Raw genomic sequence first — 14,190 nt, forward strand, 5'->3', positions numbered from 1 at the left:
AGAGTAGCGCTAAGGAGGGTCTGGATGCAGGATGCCAAGCTGTACTGCAGGGGTCGCTCTTTACTAAACTTGCCTTCTGTTTCTGGTTAAACTGCTCCACAGCATGGACTCTGAACACTTTCAGACTGTATGAGGTAAACAATTTCACAATTAAAGAAAGAATACCATCCCATTTCACCCAACACCTCAAGAAATTATTATTTACTATTAACTTTATTACAAAAAGACAGTGCTTTCTTGTATTATAAAGCACTATTGGAAACTTTTAGTACAAACGTTATAAAATCAAATTACAAATATTCAGCTGTTTTTTTACAGTGTCAAACATGAAAATGTCCCTAACAACTACATCATTATCTAAAATATCCCTTCTATGAATTGATATTGCTAAATTTCATCTTCCTTCAGTGTCAGCTTACACATAAGGGCACTAACCACTAATTCACTGGAATGACCAAAAATGTACCCAGATCCTACGAGTGAACCTGGCACCTGGCTTTGAGAGTACACAGTACATCCAGCCAAGTCAGACAACATGCCAGTGCAGCACATACAGTGCAGAGAGTGGGCGGCTCAGCTTGAGGACTCAGGGCTAGCAGGCCTGGACTCCAGCACCCAGGGTAACGACCAGAAACCAGCATGCAATCCGGCATACGGATGTGAAATGCTGTCCACACACAAAAACTACACATTACAACATTGTAAATGATCAGATTGCTCGACATTCAGTAGATGTGATGTTATGCAGAGTAATGCATGAATTAAAGCTGCATTAATGTTCAGAAGAAAGATTTTCAAACAAGCACATCCCCTCCCTTTGATAATAATGATAAATCAATGTATATGTAATTATGTGGTAGATAGAATTTACAATTAGAGTGCCTTTAAGACTATGCCCATTATCAAATCACACCTCTCTGGTAACAATGCAGCTGTCCTCTTTTGAGACATCTGCCTGTTTGAAGAGTAACGCAAACCTCACAGATACCAGCTCATTATGCTTCAAATGCATTCTAACTGATCAATGGTAGAAGCCGGAGAGGTGAAGCAGTCATTCAGACAGGAAGTAAACATGGCCACACAGATGAGTGACTGCTGGCTAGTGAGGTCAGCGCCTCCCTCGTTTCCCCGCTGACCCTTAGAGCAGTGGTTCTCAGACTCGGCCCTCTGACCCCACTGCCCTGCTTGTTTTCCAGCTATCCCTGCCCTACACACTGCTGATTACCTGGATCAGGTGTGTTCAGGCAAGGGATAGCAGGAAAACAAGCAGGGCAGTGGGGCCCGAGGACCGAGTTTGAGAACCGCTGCGTTAGAGCCTTATTAAAAAAGTAAGCACTAGAAAAAAAACACATTCACATGTAAAAAGTGCATTGGACCCAAAGCCTGTCTATATCCATATCACAGTGGCAACAGTTTAGTAAGACACATGAGAATCACAACCACACTCTGCTCAGTTGATATAAATTACTATTCAAAACATGGATACTACTTAAAGACCTAGTTTTGCCAGTTAAAATACACTGTATAAAAACACAGGCTTAAGCTATACTGTCACTGTGAGGAATCCCTGATTCAGGTAGGTTGCGTCTGGATTCTAGCATAAACCAGGACTGAACCTAGGGCAGTCATAATTTTTATGTAGTTTGAAACTAGAAAAAATGAAATAAAACATACTTTCCACTCATACTTATGCTAACAAACACAGTTCACACAGAAACTGAGCAGGTTTTCCTTCATGAGAAGCCCAGGCGACTGCAACTGAAGTGAAAGTACAGTGCGGGACAAATACCCTGAGTTTACGAAAGCAGCTGTGAATGCGTCACGGTGGTCTGCTGTACATTTGGCGGCTTCAGCGCAGACATAACTGCTCCAGCGCCTCCTGGTGACGAAGTCCTGAGGAAAGTGAGCGGGCCATGTGCCGGGAGACAGCCTGCATACTCGCGGCAGCCTCAATGGCGCGGCTTAGGGACTGGCCGAGGGAATCTGCATCGGATAACAGGGAGCTGCCCGGCTGCCGAGGTCTATTCAGGGATGCATCCTCTGCATCTGCTTTGGCGCCACCCAGTGGCCGGTAGAGGGAACGCAGGTATGTGGGGCCTGCGCCGAGCACAGGACTAGGACAGTACCTGCCCGACACAGAAGGTCATGACTGGATTAGAATTCTGTGTCGGGGTCTAAGGCTGCTGATCTTTTCCATGTGAGCATAAACACAGCTTCCAGCTATTAAACAGCCATTAAATCGTCTGGCACCGAAAAAAGAAGAAAACGAATGGAAATGGATCAAAATGGCACTAGGCCAAGGGAGGTACTCACAGCACCGGGGGACAAACTGGCACACAGTAAACCACTGGCTCACTGCTGTGGGAAGGAGGCGGTGGGGCCGTCACAGAAGCAGCTTTGCGTAAGATCCTCATTGGTCGCCTGCCTCGGGGGGCGGAGTCTAAGTGTCTCTTCCGAGAAGAGCCTACAACTCAAGAAAAAGCAGCAGGTCATTTTTAAATGTATGTTTTCCCTAATAGAAGATAACAGAAAATACTGGAGTGGATATGGCCACATTCAAAACCTCTGACCTATGGTTCCACCTTAAAAGATCAAAAACGACACATGGAAAGAGGATGATTCTCACCTGCCCCTCTGGCTTCTCTAACCCCATGCAGCTGTTCAGGAGTACTGCATAGAGGACAGCGTGATGAGTGGGCGGCCCCCCCTATGGCCCCCACCAACAGGCCGCAAGGGAGAGAACGGAAACAGAGAGTGAGTCGGGGCAAAGTATTCCCAGTAACATGCCTGCACAGATTAATGGGCCAGAGCGGTACCGTTCGGGTGTGACCGGGATGGCGGCTTGGCAGAGCTGCGGGTTTCTCGCCTCTTGGGTTCATCAGAACCACTGGAGTGAGTCAGGTTACACAGCCGGCCTGTGGAGAACAGAACCGCACAACTGCAGACTTAAAGCCCGACCTGGAGTTGGCAGCAGGTCCTGCTGCAGAGGTCCTCTGCTTACCGGATCCTCTGCATGGCACGGGGTCCGATCGCGTCCGGCCCCTTACTCCTCGTGCTGCAGGCGATGCTGGGATATTCCTGGGAGACCTTGGCTTGGAGGTTCTGTCAGAATGCTCAGAATCAGGGGCTGGAGATTGCAGGGAAAAGAGAAAACATGCAAAATGGGAGTGTAAATGACAATGATAAGTAAAGCAGGGAGGGGAGTCACCCTCATTATCACCCTTCATCCAGACAGACTCCTCACATGCACGACGAATTAAACCACAGATCAGGTCCTTCAAGCAGGTCTATGCAATCATGTGTGTCTCAAGCTGCCAGCTTGTTAAACTCACTGCTAAGGTCAGGTCTCCAGCAGGAGGTGAAGGAAGACCTTCTCTGGAAGGCAGGCCCTAGTGATTCCTCCTTCCACCCATCTTCTTCCTCCGTTTTCTGTTTGACCTGCATACCCCCTCCCCTGCCTTTTGGGCTTCTAGCAAACCTGGATTCACACACACACACACACACACACACACACACACACACACACACACACACACAGGGGAGAAGCAAATATAGAAATACTTAGCTTACATACCATCTATGCAAGAGTGGATCACTAGAGCAAAGTTCAGTAATCGGCAGAAGTCCGGCAGCCCACAGATCCCCACTTGCTACTTCCTGAGCGCAGATCCTCACTGAAGCATAATTCAAACTTTTCCCAGCAACAAGCAATATACAGTGAAAAGAAATGAATGAACGATTGCTCAGTGTCATTCGGACCAGCAATTCGGAGGTCCCACCTGATAGAAGGACGTGGGGGTGCCACCCAGGCAGGAAGGGCGGTGGGACCCTGTCGGAGGCTGGCCTGCAGCCCCTCCCTCAGCACATTCATTTCGACTCGCAAGGACTGGATGGCCTCACTGAGGATATGTCAACACACACACAGGGGAGTGACACTGCTGCTCTGAAAGTCTCACAGTTATAATAATGAATTCCTCCTTCCAAATCTCTCAGACTTTACACTCCTGCAGCAGCTAAAAAGGATGGGCAGACGTCTCTGCAGAAGGTGGCTGTTTTTATGGGATGAAGGCTGCAATGATCTGTAGAGCAGGCCTGTCGGAAAGTTGCGTGCAGGTCTGAAACCCACACTGACACCCTGGATTCGTGGAAGGAGAAGCATCTTGGAACGACATTCTCCAAAAGAATAATAGACAACTGCGGACGCAGCGCAGTTCTGTTTTAGGTCTTGTACATTATTACAGGCTAAAAGAATCGTCATTTGTTTTTGAAATTATGAGCAGGGTTTCAGGTTACCGTGTCAACATGGTAATGACTCTCTATAGGGCAGCATGTGACTCACTGTTTGTCACTCAACTGTGCTCTGACTGGAGCAACACGATGATGCGATGCCTTGGGTGAAGGGCTTCGCTGCTCAGGCGGCTGCTCAGTAGTCGGCTGCGAGGTGTGGACTGCTTGGCTCTCCTCTTCCTCACACACACTGGGGGCTAAAAAGCCAATTGAAAAGAAAAAGTGTGAGAGGTAGTGCTGGGACCTCATTCCTCTATCGATTCGCATCTTCAATGCCTGCTGCTTGCTGGAAAATTCACCACGCAACACTTTCACACTGACATGCCCACCTTATACTATATTCATTTTCTTTGGTTATATGATATTATGATCACGTAGCAAACGTATTCTACTGCCACCACCTGGTAGAAGAGAACACTACAAGCACATGCAATGTATGTTTATCAAAAATTACCCCTCCAAAAGGATGGATTCAGAAAGAATATATAATATAGTTAATTCAAAGCAATTAATGTCACTGATAAGAACATACTTAAGCAACTAGAGAAAGCCAACAGAAAGATTCAAACAATGAGCACGGAGAGAGACAAATACTAAGACAGGCATGGCATTATCTATGCCTGTAATGAGACTCACTGGACTGAATGTCAGACTCGTTAATCCCAGAGGTCATTGTTATCCCACTGCCGTCCCAGTGCTGGGGGGAGTCGGATTTAGAGGGACAGGGGAAGGGTACTCTGCTTTCCCCCCTTGAGGGCGGGGCATGACAATAGCCGGCAGTGTGGTCCTGGCAGGATGGTCTTATAGAATCAGAGGCCAGTGAGGGCTGAACTGGGCTTGGCTGCAAGTTTGTTCCTGCTTCTCCTAGATGGTGAGAAAGCCTGGGGATGAAATGGAGAAGTCAGCAGATCAGACAGGGGGCCGCACATTATACAGGGAATAAAATACTTAAGGTCACTGGTTCACGACCCAGGAGGAGCCTAGATCATGATGCCCAGCCTGAATTCCTCCAGTGAAATATATAGCTGTATATGCGCAGAGTACTTTATTAGGAACACTATACCAATACCAGGCAAGGCCTCTCTTTACTCTCAAAACCAGTTCTTTGTGGCCTGGATTCCAAAGGTGCTGGAAATAATCCTTTGAGAGTTTTCTCCATGCAGACGATTTCTGCACATCCATGCGGCAAATCTTCCATTCTAATACATCCCAAAGATGTTCTATTGGACTGAGATCCGGTGGTTGGGAAGGACACTGAAGAATACTGAACTCACTGTCATGGTGCATTATCATACTGGAAGCAGCCATTAGGAGATGGGTAAATTGCAGCCACAATGGAATGCTCGACAACAATACTCAAATAGGGTGTGGCATTCAAGCGATGATCGACTGGTATTAATGGGTCCAAAGTGTGACAAGAAAGCATTACCCACATGATTATACCACCATCACCAGCCAGGACCGTTGACACAAGGTAGGTTGGGCTCATGGGCTCTTGCTGTTGACTCCAAATTCTGACTCTACCATCTGTGTGCCTCAGCAAAAATTCATCTAGCCAGGATCCGTTTTTTCAGTGTTAAACTGCCAAGTGTTGGTGAGCCTGTGCCCACCGCAGTCTCAGTTTTCTGTTGTTGGCTGACAGGAATGAAAGCTGACATGGTCCTCTGCTGTTGTAGCTCATCCACCTCTGACTTGCATCTGCATGATTTTATTCATCGCACTACTGCCACATAATTGGCTGATTAGATAATTGAATGAATAAGCATGTGTACCTAATGAAGTGCTCAGTGAATGCAAGTTTGAAACAAAAAGTAGATCAAGAAATTATTAAACAAGACTGTATAAAAAAAAATCTACGTTATGTTATTTTTAATCTCCGATTAACAAACAGATCACTGAACGCATCCTATTCAATGCCAGCACACGCTGATATCCTATGAAAAGCTCAGACTGTCATAATTATGAGGGACGATCATTGCAACAAGTGTAACATGACTATGAATCAGAGAATATGATGTTTGAAGAGAAAGCTGTGTGTGTGTGTGTGTGTGTGTGTGTGTGTGTGAGAGAGAGAGAGAGAGGACACTACGCGGGGCAGTCTTGAACACACCTCGCTCTCGACATCCGCTGGGGGGGACTGTGCACTACGGGGGTCAGGCGGCTGCTCTCAGAGCCCACAAAGCCGCTGTCTGTCTCTGGTGAGACGATCCCATCCTGCAGCGGAGGGGAGACGACAGCTTAGGCAATTGTGGGTAAAGTTAATCCTTACAAATATCATACCGGTACAGACAGCAATCATGCAAAATATTTTACTATTAAAAACACTTCTCCTTTCTGTCCATTAATGGTGTGTAATTTGCACACAACAGCCAACACTCTCTCATACCGCCTACCCCACCCTTTCTCCTGAACTGATCCTATCCCACAACCCCTTGCTCCCTCTTTTCCATTTAATCAGTGTGAAGGGAAAGCAGGTGCCAGAGGAAATCTGCAGATTTTAGCCTGACATTTTGAAAAAGCACCTCGATCCTCACAAAATACCAACAGCTCGTAGAGATGGAGCCCGACCATTTACATTTGCCAGTCCAGTCCTTTCAACTATTACTTGCTATTAATTTTGTTCACCATTTGCACTGACCAGAGGGGGTGCTCTTCTGTGTCCACTCTGTAGCTTGTTGCCATGGGTGGCCATGCCCCCGGACCGGTCCAGACCCCGGGGGTGGGGGTGAGGGAGGGGCTGTGGGAAGTGGTTCTCCAGGCTCCTGCTGGTGTGTGCAGGAGGTAGACCTGACTGTACCCCCCCAGTCTCCTTCAGCTGCCTAGAGAGTCAAAACAGATTATAGCCAATTGTACTCCAGCACCATTCGACTGCTATGACCCACAGTAACACATTAACGATTTAGCCGCTGCTGTCACATTAGCAAATGTCACTCTTAGTCACTATTAACCATCCCGGTCGTCTTCCCCAAACCACTCACGCTGAGGGTATACTCTCTTCGCTCTCCTGGCTTGCCACCCTGCCTTTTCCTCTGCATGCCATGTCAGCCCCCAAAACCGAAGGGTGCATTACAGCTCTGCCTCTGACCTCAGACTCTCGGCATACGTCCAGCAGTCCAGGCAGCTCCTTGGAACGCTGGTAACTGAATAAAGAGAACAGAAAAACAGTCCGTCAGTTGGCATTGTGGCGGCCAAAGAACACTGGCAGACGGCGTGCAAACAAACACAAACCAATGTAGGGTCAATTTCCACAAAGAGGAGAAAACGAGTACAATTCACTGGATGTCCCATCATTACGAACTTCGCACTACATAAAGCAACATCCTCGTTTCTGATGGATCCCTAACTTCTCAGTCTCAGTCACTCTCACACACACTGAATAAATCTCACCAAACTCAGAAATGTAGGTAGTAACATTAATATGCTCACTATAGCACAACACAAACCTTTAATGGATAAGACTAAGCAGAATCTGAACTTCATTTTTATTCACTAGCTGGTTTTAAGTACTGAAACCATTCAAGGACTATTAAGTATGTGACTGATAAATTATAAAATGAGCAATGATAAACCATCCAACTCCACTCAAATTCGTATTAAACATGAGTTAGAGAGTCAGCTTTAGTGGTCTGGGAGTGACGTTATCCCTACACCACACTTAATTAGTCATTGTACTTGAAACAGAGAGATTAGTTACTGCAGCAAAGACACCTAGCATATTCACCAACAAAGACTGCGAGTTTCTCAGGATATGAGACTTGGATGAGCAGTATCAGACCTGGATATCACCAAAAAATCCACCTCTCTTCATCTTTCATACACTGAATGAAATGGGAAAATAGACAATACACCCTACAATCTCCATAAAAAAATAGCGATTTTTCTGACAGATATTGCGATTTGAGATATGACTTTTAAAAGTCAAGTTTCAATTCAATATTGAATCCATATCAACACAATGGATTTAAAATATATAACACAGAATTATCACATGAGATACCATCAAAATGTTAAATGGTCTATATTGTAATGCATGGATGAGAACGTAAAGATATGAATTGCTTCTAACATGTATTTATTACTTTTTGATTTTAGCAGAGAACAATCAAACATAAAACAACTATTACAAAAGCTGTGGCTCATGGCCGGCTGATGTAATCATATCACCAGTGGGACCTCCCTTGGGCGAGGCCCCCCAACCCCAATTACTCCATGGATACGGCCTGTCCCAGATCTCTGATCCTCACTTGAGTGTTACTTTGGACAATAGAATCTGTTTAACAAATAAATATAACACAATACTGCAAATCAGACTGCGAGACCCAAGTAGTGATGGAGCAGGCTGCTGACACTCACTGGTCCGACAGATTGCTGAAATCACACTCTGCTTGCTGCTGCTTCATCCACAGCTTGGGATGGAGGGCAGCAGACTGTGGCCCCGCCTCCTCACTCAAAGGGCTCATGGCCCCGGTCTCCGTGGGGATTGTGGGGGTCTGAGGGACAAAGCAAAGAAAGGGAGAGCCCCTGTTACACTGGAGGGTTCTGCATCCTCAAAGGCCAGGGGAATGGGATAATTAAAGTTAAATCAAGATTAATACACATTCTGTGCAGAATTATAAATTCTCTGATTGAGATAATTCTTTAATTACTGGTAACTAAAACAGCTTCTGCCAAACAGCGAAAGGGAACGTAATAAGCCATATTAAACTGAACAAGTAAGGGTAATATATGGTTTCATTCTTTTGACAACCATTTAATGGCTTTTGATGCCACCTAGTGGCTTCCCTGCAAACTGCAAAACCCCACAACAGTCATACAACATGGCAGGTGGAATATTCCACCGTCGGCTCAATTCTTTTAAGTGTCATTCGTACTGGGGTGGGGAGGAAGGGGGGGGGGGGGGTGGAGACAGGTTTCTAAAGGCTCATACCTTGGGGACAGGAGGGGGGCTTTTCCTGTGGTATGGGACCGAGAAAGGATCGGGTTCTGAAGGTGGGGGACACGAGGAACTGAGGTGAGGCTGGTCGGATGCAGTCTGCCCCACCTGTTCCCTCAGCACCTCCAGACGCATCCCCAAATGGAAGATCCACCCCTCTAGCTCCCTGAGGCAGGGGAACAGGACACCAAAACAAAACGTTTCTGCTCCACACAAATTTAATAGGCAAGAAAGAGAAGCAAATGGCTGCAAAGGGAAGTAAAAGGACAGAGAAAGGAACAGCGAGGATAAACTAAAATCAGCATCACTAAAAACATGCCCAACAGCACCATGTATCAGCCGTTGTGCATATCTGCAAATCTTAAATAACCAGAAATAAAATACTGTTTCATGTGTTGTATGATACTGGGAATCGCCTACCAATCTCCTGTTTCAGCCAGAAGACACTATTTTAGGATTGACGTGTAGTTAAGGAAAACCTCGGCCTCAAAACCCTCAAGCCAAACTCAGAGGTACAGGCAGACTCACCTGCCTGGATCAAAGGCCTGAGGCTCCCTGCTGTGTTGCTGTAGGACCCGGTGCTCATCCCGAGCCTGCAGGTAACCCCTCTCCAGGGCGTCGAGCCCCCTGGCCAGGTCCGACAAGCCCTGGATCAACAAGACAGAGAGAAACACCACGGTGGTCATGGTAGCCTCAGCCAGAAATCTGGTCCCTGCCAACACTCATTCTTTGGTAACCATGTGGTCAAGTCCACTGGAAACACCAGGATCTACCTCTAGTTCTACTGGATTTGGGAAACACCAAGATGGGTTTGTGTTCTTCAGAAACTCACATTACAGCTGTGTTTAGGTGGATTTACCTCCATCTGCTGAAAGGGCGTCAGTTTTCCATTCTTGACAAAGTCTTCAAAGCAGTCAACCTGCCGTGGGATTGAATGGGTTGGCTAGGTCAGATCTAACAAACAAATTGTGGACAGTGGTGGCTTAATGGTTAGGGAAGCGCACTTGTAATTGAAAGATTGCTGGTTTGCATCCCTGACCAGCAAGGTACCACTAAGGCACGACGTCACATATGGGTTAAATGCAGAGGACACATTTCGTTGTTGTGCACTATGAGCTGTGGTGTGTCAACAATTCTTTACCCAGGAACCTCTTGTTTTCCCTCAGAAACACTAAAATATCCCAGCTGAACAAATTACAGCTGCTAGATCTCTACAATCCAGAGAGGCCTTTCTATGGGTATTAAATCATTGGCAACGTCTGGCAACTTTTATTGAAGTCGAGTGCTGTCACAAATAACCACCTGCGTCCGGAAGCTGTCAGACTGCCCCGTAAGAGCCTCGGTCAAAAGCTGCCATGCTGGGTGGTCCAGGATTCGGGATGGGGGAGAGGCCTCGGAGGAGGAAAAGGCACCATCTGTCCTGTCTGTGTATAAAGGCGAAGAAGGACAGCTGAGAGGGTGCAGAGCTGAGCTTCAGGACAGCCCCAGGCAGCCAGTGCCTGATCTCAGGGCTGCAGATTGTTCAAACAGAAAAGTCTACATGTTTGGCAGATGCCTTCTTTCAAAGTAACACGCAAGGTCACCATGAACAAAGGTGTTAAAATGGTAAACTGTGCTTATTGCGGTCAAAATGCAACCTGTTAACAGACCTTTAAGCTTAATTTAAGAAAGAAAAGCCAACGTTGAATAAAGTGATAAAACCACAAGATGAAAATAAACACGCTATAACTAGAGGAGACAAGAAACACTAGGTGGCAGCATTTACCTGATCTGAGGTCTGAGAGGTGCATTGGGTCTGCGGTGTGGCCAAGCTCAGCCCTCTGAGCTCGGGGAAAGTTCAGCTTTACAGCCTTTGAACCCATGCTGATGGTGGCCAAGTGTACAGAATGCCTGGGCTTGGGGGGGTCCGAGTACAGGTTCACCTGGGGACAGCGGACATCGTAACAGGGTTTAAAACCAGCTCCACATCTCAGAAGAAAAACAGGAGTGTAACGGGACACTGATGCTATCTTCTCGCTCCTTCTGAGGGCATTCCTACCACCTCATGTCACGTTACTCAAAGCATTAGCAATAAAACAATAAAAGATTATGAGGAACCATAGTAATGCAGAAGAAAGCTGGTGGTTTCCCTCAGCTCAGAGACCTAAAGCTTTTACCGTCTCTACTCCTAAGCCTTTACAGTGAGCGAATCATTTTCTTTTGTAGTTTTTCACTTTTCATAAGTGGAACAAGTAAAACAAATGCTGGCCAGCGGACTTGTGATAAAGTACACGCACGTCGGACCTCGCCTCTACGTGAACAGACGGATGATTATGACGCGGCGATCGGTACGCGGAGCACACACGCCCCCGGATGGCTGTGAGGGACGCCTTTGTGCAAAAGCTGAAAGGGACGCTGTCCCTGCGTGGTCAGCCCGTGTGACTGCATCTGCGTAGTGTGACCTCTGCACTGAGCAGATGCAGGGACGAGCGGAGAAGCAGCAGCCATTATACAGTTAATTAAATAAAACCAGCGAGAAACTCTACCGTATGCAGGGATGAAAACATCCGCTTGCTTTTACTTGGAAGCAGGTGGCAACTTCACTGGTTATCGAGCTTAATGGCCACCTGGCAGCCTGGACAAGTCAAAGGATTAACGAGGAGTGACATAAGGACTCAAAGCAGGGATCACGGAGGGGGGTGGGGGGTGGTGCTGACCAGGAAGAATCTGAGCCTATTACAGAGCAGGACCTGGCTGCTGCATCTGCTAAACGACCTTTAAAAGGATCCTCTGTAGACCCCCTCGGGGTCAGAGTCTACCTGACTGCCGTGCTGACCACAGGGCACAGAAGCAAACACCTTCACACTGTTTTTTAATTAGTATTGACGGGTCATATGACTTACAGGACAAGCCATGCCAAATGACTATGGAAGAGGCAACACATGAACCTCAGTGGTCAAGCTGAAGAATCTGCTGAGAGGTATCCTGTGACCAGAGAGCTGGTGGCTTCAGGGAAGAAATGACAGGGGGCTTGGAAAATACACGCAACCGCAGAGATGCACAACCTTGGCCTCCAGACGCAGTCTGTCTATAGTGTTTTCCGCCTCTGCGTACTTGGTGAGCAGTCTGTTGTAGTCCTCCTTTGGGGGACAGAGAGAGAGAGAGAGAGAGAGAGAGGGAGAGAGAGAGAGGGAGGGAGAGAGAGAGAGAGAGCGAGAGAGAGAGTGCTGTCAGGGGCTGTAACACAGCATAATGAAGCACCACAAGCAGCATCACGTCGGAGGCTGAGAGTCTGTAACCTTAGTCGGCCTCTTTAAGTCCTAGGAGAGGATTTCCTGTAGAATCCTCAGGCAAGATAATTAACTTGAGCTGCTGCGGGGTGAGACTGGGCTGTACACTCAATGTCACCGAGGTCGATGTAGTCTCATTTTTAATTTCATTAACGACAAGAACAACAACAACAACACAACAAGGAGCGCCGTGGCTCACAGTGACATTCAGAATGTATCTGAGGCTGAACAGTGAGGACAAACGGCGCCTCCGCATGGATACCTGGAGCTGGTGCATGAGAGCGTGAGCCTGCTGAGGTGAAGCGAACTCTGGAGGCACGATGGCCCCAGGGTGCGATGGGGACCCGACGGTGTGGGGGCCCTCGGAGCTGCTCATCAGAACCTCCTTCACGATGTCGGCGGGGGACTTGAGTGCGGCGGGGGGGGGCGGTACCTGGGGTCCTGCAGAGGGCGGAGCCCTTGCTCCGGGGCGGCCTGTAGGCCCTCTTTGGGAAGCGGACCTTGGGCTGGATTTTGGAGAAATCTGGCAGCGGGTGACTCAGCCGCCCTCTCCTGTCATTGAGGACACACAAGGGCGCATGCAGAGACCCCAGAAGGCACAGTGACCTCAAATGAGTCAGACAGCACACATATGGGTTGCATACTATTGAAAACAAATCAGATAGCAAATCATTTCTATTAGTGTACCTTCAAAATTTGTTTGCCCCACATTTACTTGTCTGCACGATGGGTATCGTTTTTGCACTTTGTCAGTTTTGCACTACAGTAAAACCCCGTCATAGCGGACTCGCTTATAACGGAATATCGTCTATAACGGATAAGGTCCGCTGGTCCCGGCCGTGTGCCTTTACGAACATGCATAAAAGGCATCGGATATAGCGGATTCACATATAACAGAATTTCGCTTATAACGGACAAACAATTTGGGCTCCGCTTTTAGCTGTAGTTTTGTTCGCTATAATGGACATGCAGGCTCTGCCTACAAGGCGCGTGCTGGTGATATCCAGCACAGATACGTAGTCGGGATTATTAATAGTCACGCATCTGGTCAGGTAAAGTTGGATTACTACATGTACAATATAATAATCTGTACCACAGGTGTGTCTGCTGTGGTGTGGCATGAGTATCCTGTAGTTGTGTTCTGGGCAAACAGCAACTCTGGATATAACGGACTTTGGACATAATGGACTGTTTGCCGGGTCCCTTGAAGTCCGTTATAACTGGATTTGACTGTATATGCATATTCTCCTGTGCATTATGGTCTCACTGCTGTACGCAGCACAATTTCCTCCTGCTATCAAGTCTACCTTTATCTTATAATATTGAACTTGTTTATACAACGCCATTCATGCTTGGGGCGTAAATGTGTAATTATATATATATATATATATATATATATATATATATACACACACACACACACACACACACACACACACACACACACACACACACACACATATACATAAGAACAGTGCATTAAAAAAAAAATTGAAAAAGAGCTGTGAAACAAATACATTTTGTCTACGTGTGTGCGCTCCGTCATGTGATGGTTTTTCGTTTAATATACTTTAATAGGTGCAGAGTAGGAGCGGTTAGGCCCACCTGCTGCCATCCAGGTTGGGCTTGCCCACTGGTTCTGTGGAGGCTCTTGTTGTATGGTGACTTTCGCTGCCCCCGGAGCGCTGGCTGTGGCAGGCT

The 14,190-nt window shown here is 47.1% G+C and overlaps 1 protein-coding gene across 1 annotated transcript; it reads right to left on the bottom strand.

The window, feature by feature from the left end:
• Positions 1–194: 194 nt before the first annotated feature.
• On the bottom strand, positions 195–13,006 carry akna (AT-hook transcription factor). Its single transcript, XM_049019805.1, has 20 exons — positions 12,752–13,006; positions 12,265–12,339; positions 10,986–11,142; positions 10,523–10,644; positions 10,080–10,139; positions 9,749–9,867; positions 9,215–9,386; positions 8,641–8,777; positions 7,266–7,427; positions 6,926–7,106; positions 6,398–6,501; positions 4,924–5,168; positions 4,340–4,484; positions 3,780–3,899; positions 3,333–3,478; positions 3,002–3,127; positions 2,817–2,915; positions 2,627–2,707; positions 2,314–2,464; positions 195–2,126 (listed from the first exon to the last, which is right to left on the bottom strand). Exons 1-20 carry the CDS (start codon positions 12,863–12,865, stop codon positions 1,850–1,852), a joined length of 2,793 nt encoding a protein of 930 aa, XP_048875762.1. The 5' UTR covers positions 12,866–13,006; the 3' UTR covers positions 195–1,849.
• Between the last annotated feature and the right edge of the window lie 1,184 nt (positions 13,007–14,190).

Source organism: Brienomyrus brachyistius, chromosome 7 (assembly GCF_023856365.1).
Source record: "Brienomyrus brachyistius isolate T26 chromosome 7, BBRACH_0.4, whole genome shotgun sequence".
In the NCBI taxonomy this organism is placed as follows: domain Eukaryota; kingdom Metazoa; phylum Chordata; class Actinopteri; order Osteoglossiformes; family Mormyridae; genus Brienomyrus; species Brienomyrus brachyistius.